Consider the following 15,431-nt stretch of genomic DNA (forward strand, 5'->3'; position numbering starts at 1 on the left):
AGAATCATCACTCAATTACTAGAGATAGAGTATGTAATATAATTGACGGAGTTAAATTACTCAACTTTTGCAAATTAAAGGACCAAAACAGTTCAAGTGTATTCTTGAGGGATTATTTTAAACCCAAGCCAAACATAAGAGACTATTTTTCTCATTTTTTCCGCAAAAGAATTTCTAGAAAATAAGTAATTTTCTGAATTTTCACCAAAAGCACGCACGAAACGCAGCCGAGCAACAACTGAATGTGAGGCTTCTTCAGCTTCAGCTCGACTATGAATCCAATTCTTCAAACGTGAAAAAAATAAATCTGCTAATCATTTCACGCTTTCTGGAAATATTGGAAACTGAAACTTGATTACCTAAGATGAAGAAGCTTCTCGAATTTGGGAGGAAAGCAATGTTCTATATTAGGGTTCTTTCAGGCTACGAAGAGCGTCGAATCCGATCTTATCGATTACAGATGCAACAACGCCTTCAACAGGTCATTTCTCAATTTTAAATTTCACATTTCTTATTGCTAAATCTGGTTCTCTGTTGAATTACATAGGCGGTTGTGTATTGTTACGTTCAGATGTCATATATTTTTATATTTCCAACAATAATTTCGTATCGGAATGAAATGCACCTAAATATAGCGGAATCTATACAGAGGAATCGTATTGCTGACTTTAATTAATTGGGATCGAGGTGTAGTTGACTAACTGCGATCTTTGGTTTGAGCAGACTGTATCAGCATTTTGTTATCAGTCCAAGCTGTAACTTTTTGAAAATGTTAAGTTGGATTGGAAAAAAACAAAGCTTTAACGGAAAAAAGAAAAAGAAATGTAGAAGTTTCTGCTATTTGTTGCATTATATGGTTAATTAACGGGGGTTAGTCACACAAAAGTAATCTTTTTTTTGGGGGCAGACTGCTTAGTGTTCTGACATAAGTTAGTCTTGTGTGGGGTTTTTTTTAGTACTTGATGCCATAATAAGGATGTGATCTTATCTGTAGTGATAAGCTGTCACCAACTAGCTTTATTTGGGTGATACATCCAATTTAAATCACCAATGCAGTCATGGTACCCTTTTCAATCCATGTCCAGTTCGTGCTTATATTTGTGTATCGCACATATATTTGTAGTTTATGCAAACTGAATGTTTAGCATCTGTAAAGCTTGTATACATATTTTCGACTATTGGGTCAGAGATGTTGAGGCACAGTTTGTTATAGCATTCCAGGTGGCAAAAATTTGATGCTAATATCTGTTATTCCAGGTGACAAGCTTCATTTTCTGTTAAGCATCTAGGTTCTTTTGATGTGGGGTCTTTTCCAAATGCTGTATGAAAGCAATTTTCTAGAGAAACAATCTGCTAGTTATTAACATGTAAATTAACTAGTATTGGTTTAATAGCAACTCAAGCCCAGGCACCACTATTATCAAAATATATAAAGCATGTAAAAAATTAAATATAGCAACTTCAGCACTTAACTTATATTTCGCCTCCCCCACCAAGCACAACGCAAACACAGATGCCAAAATTTGAAGGAGTGCTGCTGATGCCTGTGGCTACAAACTGGTTTGCCCCTTGATGATACCTTGGGCTTATATTCTCTTTGCCAAAACCCTCTACTTGTCAATATAAAAGAACTGTGCATGTGCCTGTGGCTTGGACATTTGGATAATTTCTTGGGTGTACAACTACTAACACTCTGTTTGGATCATTGTTTCCCGTCGTTTTATAATGGTATTGTATTGTATTGTATCGTATCGTTTTATAAATACAATGTTTGGATAGATTGTACTGTTTGTTATTGTTAAATAATACTTTGCTGTTTGGTTTGACTGTATCGTACTGTATTGTAACTGATAAGTTGACTAAAATACTCTCAATTGTTTAAATATTAAATTTATTAAAATTATGCATAAAAATAATTTTAAAAAATAAAACAGAATAAGTCAAAACACCTTAAGAAAGCAGAACAAAGGAGCGAGACAGAAGAAGGCAAAATGAAGGAGCACAACTAATTAGGATTGAGTTAAAAGCAAATTAGTAGAAAAAATAAAACAGAAGGCGGCAAAACATCTTTAACGTTGGTGGCAGAAGTTCTTGAAAAAAATAAAGTAGGTTATAGGTTGGAGATTTGGAGTTAAAATAGAAAAAAAGGTAAAAGGTAAAATAGAATTGTGGAGTAATAAGTTAGGGCATAATTGAAAAGAAAAATAGGAAACAATCCCATCACACCAAATCGGTTGTTTCTAAAAAGAGGACTTTTCATTGTTCCGGAACAATAGATTTAACAATACAATACAACCAATTTTAATGAAACAATCAAAACAAACATTATTTTGGGATAACAATACAATACGATACAATGGGGAACAATCATCCAAACAAGCTGTAAGGAGAGACCATGAAGAAAGTCGATAGATTTAAAAGGTTTAATGGATAGATTGGAAGTAGTGCTTGCCATTCGGTTCTACACTCTTAATCTTTTATCTCTATCTCTTCGTTTGTGATGTCTGAACAGGCGGAGGAGAGGAAGGCAGCAATAAGGAAGGTTCCTGAACAAATGATATTGTCAGAAGTTAGGCGCATGGTGGAAGAGATGCAAGCTTTGAATAAGAAGCTAGAGGAGACTGTGAGTTCACAATTTTCTTGAATTTTACCCTGTTGTTAACTTGCTTCCATTGAAGACTTTTGTTTATATTCCTGTTTAATTCAGAAGCATGCTGATGAACTATTACTTGGTGGTCCTGAGTATAATTCTTTAATAATGTTCTGCTCTTCTAGGTATTGTTTGTATAATTTGCAAAGGAGGTAGTGTTAGGTCAACTTTGAAGAGGATGTCGGATCTATTCCACAAAACTATAAAGCTATCCTAATGAGCAATTCGCCTAATATCCTGCGACCATGCTTATTTTACCTTAGTACGAATTCGCTTTTCGGAGTATATCCAGAAAACAAGCTTAATACATCTTGAAAACTAGCTTGGGAGGAAGTCTTGGCAATTAACAGCTGAGAAAATCTGACTTCTGTGCTCATAGATCACTTTCAGTAGAACTCATTGAGAGGCTCTGAGACCTTGTTTCTTCCTGTGCTCTAAATACAAACTAGTCATGCTAATAGATATTGAGCCTTGGGAGTTGGGATTGTCGTTTGCCATAGGTCCTTAACAAATAAAAACTTTTTAAAGCAAGAAACAGGATTCTGAAAGGTGCTCCGAAAATATGTTTTGGAAATTGGAAGTTGGTATAACAATCAGAAATTTATTGAGTAAATAAATTGAGTGGAAAAACTATTCTAAAAATTGAAAGAACCTTAAGATCCAAAGATATGGCCTAGTGGTCAAAGGTAAGAAAGGCTAGGTGATATCTCCCATCTGCCTAAGACTTGATGGGCAAAATTATTAGGTACCTATAGTGATAGGACTTAGAACATAGTAAGTACCCGGTGGAATAGTCAAGGTGGAGGAAAATTGGCCTAGACACCACCATTATTACAAAGAAGAAATGGAAAACATGAAAGAACCTTGCCTAATATATAATGTAATGCTGCTTCCATGTCTCTTATAGCCTGTTTGGCTAAGCTTCTAAAATCAACTTATTTAAGTGCTTTTTCAAAAGGTACTTTTGGTGAGAAGCAGTTTGTGTTTGACTAATTAATGTGAAAAGTACTTTTGAGCAACAATTAGTGTTTGACCAAGCTTTTAAAAAGTGCTTCTAAGTGTATTTTTTTCAAAAGTGTTTTTCAAAAAAGTGTTTTTGGAAGAAGCGACCTTTTTTTTTCTCAGAAAAGGGCAGCTGTCCGAGCCTTCCCTTGATTGTGCCTTTAGGCTTTCTTCTTGCTGCTTTGTTTGCGCTTTCGAATCCACTTTTGTAAAGAAAGGAGAACAGAGAGCTTTTGACAAAATAAAGGACTCCATTCTAGTGCCTACAACGCCAGGAATCCTTTATTACTATACCTATCAGTGAAACTACTATGGAGTCTATGTTGGCTTAATACAATGAAGACTTCAAGAACTAAAAAGACTGAGCTGAGGGAAGCCTGTCCAAAGAAAACAGAACCTCTTCTAGTTCAAGGTCGAAATCCTCAAACCAATCAAATTTCTAATTCACTATTCTTATGAAGTTACTACTCAAAAATATTATTTTTCTTTCTAAAAGCTTGGCCAAACATCTTAACTTTGAAAAAAGCATTTTTTGCCTAGAAAAGCACTTTTGGCCAATTTTTTTTTTTTTTTGGCCAAACAGGCTATTAGTCTTCAGTCTAGTCGAGTTCCAAAAAATGAATCCCTTTGGCAAAGTTTCCAGGTCCCAAACTATCAGTTCTTTTTCTCTTCTGTCCTCTCCAAAACCTTCTTCATGCTGTCCTACTCTATGCCATGCTCTCTAGAAACTGTTTCTTTCCAGCCTCCTCACAACTATTTTCATTTTTCTTAACTTTCACCTCTAGATGTTGCTCTTTTCAGAGAGTTTAGATTCCTTTGCCTCCCCCTTCCCTTCTGGCACAGGCAGAGGCAACTCGAATGAATTTCACAAAATAAAAAGGTTCTACTTTCAGAGTACAGACTGGGATTCAAAACATTGTTTTCTCGGACCACCAGACTCCATATTTTAAGGCTGAATTTGTACTTCCAACTCTAGGAGAAAGAAAATGGAATGCAATGCAAATAAGCCAACTGGCTGGATGACTAATCAGCTTTGACTTAGCTTAAGCTTAATTTAGCCCACTTTCTGTCAGGTTTCAACCTAGACTAACTTGTGGCTTTCGGCTGCATTTGAAGTTTTTACCTAGCTCTAAGAATTCTTGAATTTAGATGAGTTTGTAAATCAACTATTCCTCTTCTGCACATCATATAACCTGACTTTGAATGAAAATTGTAGCTAACCTAGATATCAAACTTACATATTCCAAACCTTAGATTTTGAATGAAAACCTGATTTCTCTGTCCAAATTTGTGCTTGTTAATTGCCCAAAATCCTGATTTACAAGGAAACCTCCTGCATACATGTCATCGTTAATTGAATCTAGGCAGTATTTATTATTTTGAAGAGATTGAACTTGAGAAATTGCTGGTATTTGGCAGTACACTCAAGCCAAGAATCTTGAACCAACTTGTTCATGTCCTTGATAGGTCTAAGCTGTTTTTTACATGATTGTACTGCTAAAACCTTCAAGCCCCTACTTTCTCCGGAAAAAAAAAACTTCAAGTCCTTCCTCATTAAATTCGTGCTTATGCTATTTAGCTGTCTCTGGTGCATTCGTAAATCCTAGCGACTGGATTTTCCGCTGTGCTGCTTCATCAATGTCACCTTGATCTTCAACTTGCTACTCCAGTGACTTCCTATAGTTTTTGTCTGACCTTTAATTTAATGACTGACATGTTTCCATTTTCAATAGTACCCAACAGTGTTCTCGATTACTCTGTCTGTTTCTCCATATATCTTTTGTAGAAGCTGGCTTTACGTCATTTTATCATCTGCTTCATTAACTTGTTGTATTATGACATCAAGGTGTTAGGAACTTATTACAGAGTAGGGTTGGCTTCAAAGTCCCCTGCTATTACTGTTACTGATGTCATGCGCCCCTCCTGGTGTTATGGCTGATCATCTGACCTGGACTCATTGCTTGAAAAAATGGGTGAATGTTTTCAGGAGGCTGCTATTGATGACTACTTCAAACCAATAAACAAGGAAGCAGAAGCAATAGTGAAAATGCAGCTTGAAGGAGAGGAGAATAGAACAAAGGAGATGATGAATATCTTGCAGAAACAAGCTTTTCTTGAGAAGCATCAGGCAGAGAAACTAATAAGCGCAGAAAATGTGGTCACAGAAAAACATGGCCAAGATAAAGCATCTACATAGATTCCACCAGAAGAAAGATGCTTTTGTAGAGTATAAAATGGTTCTTGAAATTGAACAGTACGAATTCATGTTGTTTTGCCTTTTAGATTGGCATGGTTTTGGCAATCCAAAAAGGGAGGAGGATCTGCCCTTCCAAAGCTTCTGATAAATTTGGAACAAGTAGAGAAGTAGGAATTAGTTTGTTTATTTCAGTTGCCAGGGATGATTTCTGTTGTAATTTATACATTGTCTCAATGGGATTTTCTCGTTCCCAGCATAGAGTGTTAATGGTTCCAGTAAAAAACCATTTCACATTCAGTTTCAGCGAAGCTTTGTATCTGATGAGTTTGTTACAGAAGACATGAGGAAAATTTTGAAATATGTCAATTATAATAGAGTTTTTTAAGGATTATTAGTCTACAATTCATGAGAAAACAACTCAATCTCATACATGCAAAGATGATTTACTGGAAACATGACATTGCATCAAATTATTCTTTCTTAAGATATTACATACATTTCATGTTGGATGCTTCAGACATCTCATTACCTTTGTTGATCCTTTGCAACTCAATTGGAAAAGCGAGAGTTGATATCGATCGCACGCCTTATTATCAAGGAAAAGCTAGAGTTCAAACTAGAAAAAAGTTTGTTCACATCACTAGTCTCGAGTATGTGTAACATAAATAGTGATTGCTAATAGCCATTTTGTTGATGACCTAATTAAAATGAGAACCAGTGTAGTGCCATGAGTGGGACCATTATTTAATGATCTCTTTGGAGAAGATCTGACGGTCAAAAATGTGGATGTGAAGACCAATAACTAAATCACAGGTTGCACCAAATCAAGCTCCTTCAAGGTCAGAAGACCTACTGCAGATATATTAAAGTAATCAACATCATGTCATCACTCATCACAAAGCATATAAGAATATAAATATGTTTGTTTGATAAAAAGGTTCAAACAAACTCTCTTTGTTTCTTTCTCCTCTTTTATTGTTTTCTTGCCTTTACTTTTCTATTCCTTTTAATTTCTTACACCATGCTCTTCTAAACCATAAATAATAAACTTAAAAATATCATTATCTTGATCCTTACTTTAAGAGAAATTACTAGCAAGAGAATACAAAAAATAAAAGGGTAATTTTCTTTTTTTAGTCATCTTTCTTTTTGGAAGAATTTGCAGGTGAGGGTTGAAAAAAACCCACATGTTAGTAGTAGTTATCAGGAATAACCTATAGTCAATAAGGACATAAGCAATAATATTCTTCAACCTCATAAAGTCCATTTAAATATTAAAAAAGAAAATAAATTTCATTTTAATTTCAATAAATAAAGAGGGAATTGAACTTTTCACAAAGCTTAAATACCAAAGAAAGAAAAAAGAAATAGAAAAGAAAGCCAAAACATATTATTAACTTCATTTACAAATTACATAACAAGAAGAAGAGGTCACACAGAAACACAACACCCTCATTTCCGTTCACATTTCACCTTCCTTCATTTTCTTTTCTTCATTGGATTGTACAAATTCTCAGATGAAAAAAAAAAACCATCTTTAATCCCTTCATTACTTGTTCATAACTTTTGCTATTTTCAGTGGTTTTTTGTGGGACTTTTTATATACAGACTTTTCTTGGTCTTGTTGGGTTTTTGGTGTTTCCTGCACAAATTTCTTTGGGTCCATTGCAGAGAAGCTTTGATACCCAGTAACATATATACAAAATATAAGAGACTGAAAGTATAATTGAACAGATATTTATATTATATAAATATTTTTCATTTTCTAAAGAAAACAAAAGTAGAAATACTTTTCAAATTTCATTTTTCTTGAATTAAGAAATTGCACAGATGGGAAAGCAAGGACCTTGCTATCACTGTGGTGTTACAAGTGAGTTCTTCTTTCTTCAATGTATTTTACTTTACCCATGAAAAAACAGTCTTTTTCAGCTAATAGAATTGTTCCTTTTTTCCCCACTCTGTAAATACTCTTATTTGATTAGTTTAGTTGTTCAATTATGGAACTGGATAACCATTTGCTGGTTGCTTCATAAAACAAGAGATCACTGACCAATAAAAAATGATTGAGTAATATGTGTTGTTATTCATTTTAATATTTGTTAAGAGGTTGTTGTGCTTGTACATTCACTTAAATCACTAGATTTGTAAACTGTGTTTGAGTTGGAATTCCTTTCCTTTTTCCTCATCACTATGTTATGTACTAGCCAATTATCAACTCTTTTGTGGAAAATATGTTTGCAAATAGTCTAACAGCAAGTAGGCAATTTTGGAGGTCAATTTGAATCCTTTTTTAACCAATGCAATTGGGGGATGTTTCCAAACTTTTTTCCTGTACTTCTTTTCCTTGTTCCCTTTCTAAATGTAAAAAATGTACTAATCTTTGCATTGATAAACTTCAGATATTTTCTCAACAACCAAAATCAATCAATCAACTACTACAGATAGCTAGTTGCAATTGGCAATTTGAATATTCTATATCCATTTGTTCTACTCAGAAACAACACATCGCAAATGTAGTAAATTTGTATGCTTCACTTAAAGATATCTTCTTGAAATCCTATCTAGTCTTTTGCTGCATAACCTACTGCGTTTGGAACTGTCACAGTTGAGCTTATCTAGAAAAGACTTGTTTAGGTTGGCTTTGCTCTCCAGTGTTGGTGCTACTTAAAGTAGTCATTGACATTGGGAAAAGCTTTTTTTTAGCTTGTACTCAACATATGTAACATATGCTCCGCAAGCTGAGGTGAGAAACTGATTGGGTTGCCTATAGCCGTGTCTTCGGCTTGGGATTTACCGGAAGTTCTTACTGATATCACATTTTTCTGTTAGTAAATATGATGTCTCGAAGAAAATACTTTTAAAAGTTCATGCAATGCCGTGCCTTTTGATGTGCAAATTCAATCCAGTTCTTTCCTCCTTATGGTGTTCTAGTCTTGGCTTAATTGTTTGTCTTGTTGTACCGCGAAGAATTTCTTTAGTTCACTTCTGATGCAACAATTATCAGTTATGTTCTTTATCCTTTTGTTGTTTTTTCTTTCTAAAAGTCCACGGAAGTAGCTGCTAGTATTAATTTTACCTTGAACCACTTGAAAAAGAAAGCTTGTATATCATTCCATTAATTTGCACTCTAAGTGACTCGCGGCAGATTGCAGTACCCAACTATACCGCCTGTACTGCTCTCTGCTTTTCTGAGAAGGACATTCAATTCAGATACCATTCAGTCTTCCGTCATTATCTACTTGGGAAACACTTTTAACATCAACATATCGCTGCAGGTACCCCACTTTGGCGTAATGGGCCTCCAGAGAAGCCAATATTGTGCAATGCATGTGGATCTCGGTGGAGAACAAAAGGAACCTTGGCAAATTATACTCCTCTGCATGCAAGGGCAGAGCCTGATTATCTTGAGGATTATAGGGTGTCTAGAGTCAAACACATGTCTTTGAAAAACAAAGAGCCAAAGCTGCTGAAACGAAAGCAAAATCATGATAATACTGAAGTTAGAACGCCTCCTGATTATAATCAGGGTTTCCTTAAGGGTTTAGATGAAGATACAAGCAATAGGTCAAGTTCTGGTTCTGCCATCTCAAACACGGAGAGCTGTGCACAATTTGGTAGTACTGAAGCAAGTGATTTGACAGGTAGTTCATTTATTAATGCCGGCACTGTTTCCAGAAAAGCCAATAAACTATAAAGGCTTGATTTTGGATTGAATTTGATTTTTTAAGATGTCGATATGTGCCTGTATACCTTTTCTTGTTAGCTGTTATGAAAAATTCTATAGGCAGTCATTTTTGGTGATGCTCATAGTTTCTGTTCTACATCTTTTTGTTGGATTGCCAATATTATCCTCAGGGTAAATATACCTTCTTTTGTGGTATGGCTGCATTTTCTGAAATTGAAACTTTAGTGCTAAAATCTAAGACCTTTCTATTTTCGTTACATTTTAAAAAAAATCTAGTCATTTATCTTCTCCTTTCCAGGGGCGGAGGCACGTTGAGCCAAGCGGTGTCATCCGACACCGCTTGGCCGGAAATTTTTATTTATTAATATATATGTAAATAATCTGAAAAAGAAAATGTAGTCTAAATAAATAAATGGCACAACTTGAGTTAACAACTATATTGGTCCGTTGGTGAAGTAATCCAGTTTCTGCTTGTGGTCAAACGTTCGACTCCCCACAGTTTTAACAATTTTTTTCGTAATATTTTGGTATTCTTCTGGAAATTGTTTGAAAGAAGCAGCGTCATTGAGTAAATGTTTGCTGCCTTATATAGATTTTTTTGGTTATGTTTGTACTGAGTCTATTATGAGTACATTTTATAAAAATAAAAGTTCGTGGGGGAGAACTGTACTACTATATTTGAATTGTGTTTTTCTAAAGTATAATTTTATTAAAGTAATTTTTTCATTTGTACGCCTCTCTAAATTTTGACACCGCTTAAAAAAAATTCTGCATACGCCTCTGCTCCTTTCAGAAGTTACTTCGAAAATTATCATATTCCCTACTGCATGTCCAATATGCATTCTCTAGCCTTCTCCTTTGTGTTCTTTAAGGTCTGCGTACACACTACCCACCCCGACCCCACCTTGTGGAATTACATTGGGTTTATTGATTTTTTTTCTGTTCTTTGTTTATTCTTTGTACTTTTCTTGTGCGTTCTAACCTTCACTATGTACTTGAAGCACAAAGCTCAGTGAATTCTTGCATAATTGGGTGATTTCAATGGCTGCTTAAAATACGTTCCCCTTAATTGTGCGATCAGGCCATGCCCAATCCAACATATGGGACACAACGGTGCCTTCAAGGAAGAGAACCTGCATAAGTCGTCCAAAGCAGTCTTCAGTTGAAAAGCTTACTAAAGACCTATATACCATCCTACACGAACAACAATCATCATGCTTCTCTGGATCTTCTGAAGAGGATTTGCTTTTTGCTAGTGACAAGCCTATGGTCTCTGTTGAGATAGGACATGGAAGTGTGCTTATTCGACATCCGAACTCCATAGGTAGAGATGAAGAATCAGAAGTCAGCTCTCTATCGGTTGATAACAAGCGACATTATGTAAATGAGGCTTATTCACGATTTTCTACCCCACCTGTAAATATTAACAAGGGTGTATATTTACCAAATCTGGGTACTGAGAGAATCAAGAAGCCTACTAGTCAGGGAATGGAACAAGACAAGATTAAAAGGTGATTTCTTCATTAATCTTGATAGCATGCAAAAATGTCTTGATAAATAAAGGTGGTGCTGCATGTGTTAGACCGGAAGAAAATGGATATGAGGTGTTAAATGCATGAATATCCTGCTAACGTTAGATGAGATTTGTCCGCACAAAAAGAATCAATATGCATCAGGAAGATAACATAATCGAACCAACAGATGCTATGCACCACATGATACTTCACTCCAAATGCTAATTGTGCAGTAAGCTTGTGGTGGCATTACATACAATAATTCCACAATTCCAACAGCTTTAAACCCTGTTCTTTACCTTGATTTATGCTTTCCGTCTTCTGATTTTATTTTGAAATGCAGGGATAAGGATCGGCTTGAGAAATTGCAGATTCTTGGACAACATAATTCACCACTGTGCCATATAGACCTGAAGGTCTGTTGCTAGCTCTTGATTTCATTACGAATAAATTTTTGTTTCATCTAATATAACAGTAGAATACTTCCTACAAGGCCCACTAACTCCCAATGAATTTAATCACTTTTAAGTTTATTTTGGCTATGTTGTCAATTGTTAATTCTTACAGTGTGGATCTAGGCAATACTCCGCCGCAATACTTCAAAACTGATATGATTATGATAAATATGATTCAGGATGTACTTAATTATGAAGAGTTCGTGAGGCATTTCTCAAGTGATGAACAGCAGCAACTACTAAAATACTTGGCTCCTGTTGATTCTTTTGCGCCTCCAGATAGGTTCATACAATCTACTTCATATTTGTATTCCTTTTACGTTGTCAGAAGTCTTAATAACATATAGCATCACTGAACTATTGAGAATAAAATCCTAGAGTCAAGTTTTTCTTCTTCTGTGATATTGCTGATTTTGTTTCTATGGTTTCTCTATCTGCAGTCTTAAAAGCATGTTTGAGAGCTCTCATTTTGAGGAGAATTTGTCTTCCTTCCAGAAACTTCTCGCAGAAGGTGTTTTTGATAATTCGTTAGGAGTGAAAGTAGAAGACTTAAGGATCTTGAAGAGGTTAATATTGTGCTATTTAACAAAATCAAAGTGGGTGGAAAAGTATAACCTTCTCAAGGTTAGGTCTTTTGATGTTTTATGAGCATGCCTACTTTTCTAAATATATAGTGCAGTTTTATTGAAGATAATCTTGTTTGTGTTAGGAAACTAAATGTAAAAGTAGTACCAACGGTTCTGAAGTTGCAGGAGGGCCCAACGCTATAGGCATAGGTCATTCAGTAAATGTGAAGAGGCCATTGGAGGGGCATCATGCAAAGTATGCAGGTTGGTTGCCTCTCTTTTTCAGTTTTTTTTTCTTTCAACAATTCCTCTTAATTGGTGGACTTAATTGTTCTCTTCGAGGCAAATATTTACCTGACGATTGTGAGAGGAGATCAAATTTTACCCGTGTGACAGCTCAAAGCAGAGAAAGCGCAAAGAAGTTAGATGTGAAGACTTAAATAAGTTTGAGCAATTCATAAGAATGGTTCTAGCATATTCAATTATTTCTGTTCTCGTAATCTGCCAGGGTTCCATGGGGTAGTAAGTGGCATCATAGACGATGAGAAGAAGTGGTAGAATATCTTAAATGTGGAAGGTATCTTTATATCTATTAGTGTCCTTGTTTTCGGGCCTGTGTTGACTAAATTCTTTAACTAGTTAATTTAGACATTGCATTTTGTCACATAGCTTGTAAGATAAGCTCAGTTCCATGGCCTACTATCTTGAGGTGGCTTGGTTCATGCTGGATAACTGTTAGGAGACATTCACCTATTGAAATGGAAGATGGAAATAGGGGAGGGGTTAAAAGAAAAAGTCCATCTCTCTCTCTCTCTCCCCCCTCTCTTCCTCTCCTTTTTAACTATATCTACAGATCCTCCATCCTATTATATATCCCGTAGTATACAGGCAAGTAGTAGTGAAATTCATGATTGATAAGACTAGGTAAGCCTTCCAACTTATTCAGTACAAAATCAATGTCCTCTCACTTCTGGCTATGTTACCTGCCACCAAAAGGAAAAAAGAATAAAGAATGTGGGGACTTTGTTTCATTGGTCCATCAAATTTGTCTAGCTTTCCTCTTTATCTAGTGTCTTTGCCACATAATTTCTCCAGCTTAAGTAATGCTTAAACTTCGTTTGAGTGCAATGGGGGGAATACTAGATTTTTTTCTCTTGAGGAAAAATCCCCTAGCTCTATTTTCCATGTGTAGTATGTGCTTCGACTATGTCACTATTTCAGATGAAAATAATTTTCAAGCCATTTCGCTTCAGGTGCAAAGAAAGCAATGAAGAGCCCCAATAGGGTGGTTATGAAAAGCAGCTATGAGCAGAAGGAACTAATAGACAACGATAGCTCTTGCTTTAGTCCAAAAAACCTATTTGCCTTGCCTTGTAATAGTTCTCCTATGCTGGATTCTCTCCATTTTGCAAATGGAAGTTCTGACCAGGAATTGCTGCTGGATGTGCCATCCAACAGCTCCTTCCCCCAGGCAGAACTCTTGGTACCAACATCAAGTTTTGCTGCACAAGCAAGCACTAGTAGCAGCTCTGTATACCCACATGCTGTACGTCCCTAGCAATACTATCACATTTTCTTCATAAGGCATCTCGAAGCTACTCCCGCCAAATCAGATGATTGTGTCTGTATGTTCTACATCAGTCATATGGTAATTTGCTGAAAAGAGTTGGGACCTATATATTAAACAAAATTTTGGATTTAGTGGATGGATGTGGTTGTTCACCCTTTTTGCTCCTTTTTGTAAAGATTGACAAACATTAATGTATAATATATAGCTGAAAATGCAGTGAAGGTGACAATGTCCAGACTCCAGAGTCTGTATGCAGTAAAGTTTTTAAACTTAAATTGGGGACATCCCTTCTGTCTGTTGGTTTTATTTATGAAGAAGTTACTCCAAAAAGACAAATGACATGTCAAAGTGGAGGGAACTGAGTTCTTGCTCCTTCCAAGTATGCGTGTGGCCTTACAAATAAAGTCTCATCTTGCACACAAGATGGTTGGTTACTTCCATTCAAAATAGTTTCAGTACATAATTTACATCAGTTGAAACTAAAGCAGAAGCTCAGAATATCCTAGTATATTGGTTCCTAACTAGCTAGTGAAGTCAATCCCTTAAAAACTCCATTTACAACCTGCAATGACTTTGTCAATTCTTCACACGGTATACCAAAATCTCCCTAAATCTATCGGTTTCCTGACATGAAATCAATCAATAACTCACTCCGGGGGCCACCATCTAGGCCGAGGAAAACACATACCATGCCTCTTAGCAGTCTCCCAGAAGTCTGCATTCTGCATTTCAATGTTCATCATCTCGCCAACAACCACCATGAATGTAGCTTCTATTATGTCTGTGAACTGCCCCTTCGTCACTGCCTTCTTCCTAACTTCCCCCTCCACTCCTCCATTCTTCTCTCCTCCCCTCATCCATGACGGCAATTCGCGCCTTCCCCTAATGCTTCCATCGACACCAGCATTACAGCTTTCCTTTATCCCATTTGCATGATTGAACTTCTCATTCTCACCATCTTCACGCACTACTCCTCCATCTCCATACTCTTTCACTGCAGAATCCACATTTCTCTTCATTCTCGTATCCTTAACTACTTCATTTTGCACAATTTCTTCACATTCTAAATCTGTGATCTCAGTATCTACATCAACCACCTTTTGTGTAATTGAACTCTTCATACCCAAATTCTTCTCGCAAACCCTAATTCTCTTCCTCAACGGTTCATCAAAATCACCCTCCGAATACTCAACTTCGTCAATTCTATCCAACCTATCACCGTAATACACCGCAGTATCTTCACCGGGAGGAACATTAGCCGGTAAATCAACGGCTGTAGCCGTGGTAGGTCTCTGATCATCAGAGCCGGAGATATAGGTCTGAGAATTATGGTGCTCTGGAGGAGTTTGGAATTCTTCATCTTCATGAGGGGTATTTTGGTCGATTGGGTCGCTATCTTGAAGTGATAACATGATAATTCCGGTATGTTCTGACGGCACAGGCGACGACGACGGCGAGCCGGAGGATCCGGGAAAGTTCTCAGCAAACGAGCAGTTACAAAGCTCCTGTTCATCGGCGGCAGTGGCACAGTTCCTGATAATTCCGGCGTAAGGGTCTTCCATTTGGCTATTTGTTTAGTTGGAGGGGAAGAGAGAGAAATGGAGTGTGTTAATTTGGGAGTACTTTAAATTTTAATTTTTGAGGGGTTTATTTAAGTAGGAATATTAAATAAATTATTCCCGCTTTTTCTTCCGACTCCCGCCTATAACATTAACGGTCGCTGGCAGCTGTCTGGATTATCGACGTGGAGAAATTTTATGTGTGAGACTCTTCAGAAAGGGTGGGACATGTG

The 15,431-nt window shown here is 36.4% G+C and overlaps 2 protein-coding genes across 2 annotated transcripts; both read left to right on the top strand.

Annotated features, from left to right (window-relative positions):
* The first annotated feature begins 174 nt into the window (after positions 1–174).
* LOC104222566 (uncharacterized) lies at positions 175–6,237 on the top strand. Its single transcript, XM_009773810.2, has 3 exons — positions 175–481; positions 2,513–2,623; positions 5,640–6,237. Exons 1-3 carry the CDS (start codon positions 365–367, stop codon positions 5,847–5,849), a joined length of 438 nt encoding a protein of 145 aa, XP_009772112.1. The 5' UTR covers positions 175–364; the 3' UTR covers positions 5,850–6,237.
* Positions 6,238–7,592: 1,355 nt separating this feature from the next.
* On the top strand, positions 7,593–13,923 carry LOC104222556 (GATA transcription factor 26). Its single transcript, XM_009773801.2, has 8 exons — positions 7,593–7,719; positions 9,125–9,490; positions 10,616–11,045; positions 11,392–11,464; positions 11,683–11,786; positions 11,944–12,127; positions 12,213–12,333; positions 13,323–13,923. Exons 1-8 carry the CDS (start codon positions 7,680–7,682, stop codon positions 13,625–13,627), a joined length of 1,623 nt encoding a protein of 540 aa, XP_009772103.1. The 5' UTR covers positions 7,593–7,679; the 3' UTR covers positions 13,628–13,923.
* The last annotated feature ends 1,508 nt before the right edge of the window (positions 13,924–15,431 follow it).

The sequence above is a fragment of the Nicotiana sylvestris genome, chromosome 6 (genome assembly GCF_000393655.2).
Source record: "Nicotiana sylvestris chromosome 6, ASM39365v2, whole genome shotgun sequence".
Taxonomy (NCBI): domain Eukaryota; kingdom Viridiplantae; phylum Streptophyta; class Magnoliopsida; order Solanales; family Solanaceae; genus Nicotiana; species Nicotiana sylvestris.

Bases quoted from the DNA above. Each gene is read 5' to 3' on its own strand.
- LOC104222566 (XM_009773810.2), top strand. From the start codon at position 365: ATGAAGAAGCTTCTCGAATTTGGGAGGAAAGCAATGTTCTATATTAGG. The intron at 482-2,512 runs GTCATTTCTCAA...ATGTCTGAACAG, and splicing joins TGCAACAACGCCTTCAACAG to GCGGAGGAGAGGAAGGCAGC. The intron at 2,624-5,639 runs GTGAGTTCACAA...GAATGTTTTCAG, and splicing joins ATAAGAAGCTAGAGGAGACT to GAGGCTGCTATTGATGACTA.
- LOC104222556 (XM_009773801.2), top strand. From the start codon at position 7,680: ATGGGAAAGCAAGGACCTTGCTATCACTGTGGTGTTACAA. The intron at 9,491-10,615 runs GTAGTTCATTTA...TTGTGCGATCAG, and splicing joins TGAAGCAAGTGATTTGACAG to GCCATGCCCAATCCAACATA. The intron at 11,046-11,391 runs GTGATTTCTTCA...TTTGAAATGCAG, and splicing joins GAACAAGACAAGATTAAAAG to GGATAAGGATCGGCTTGAGA.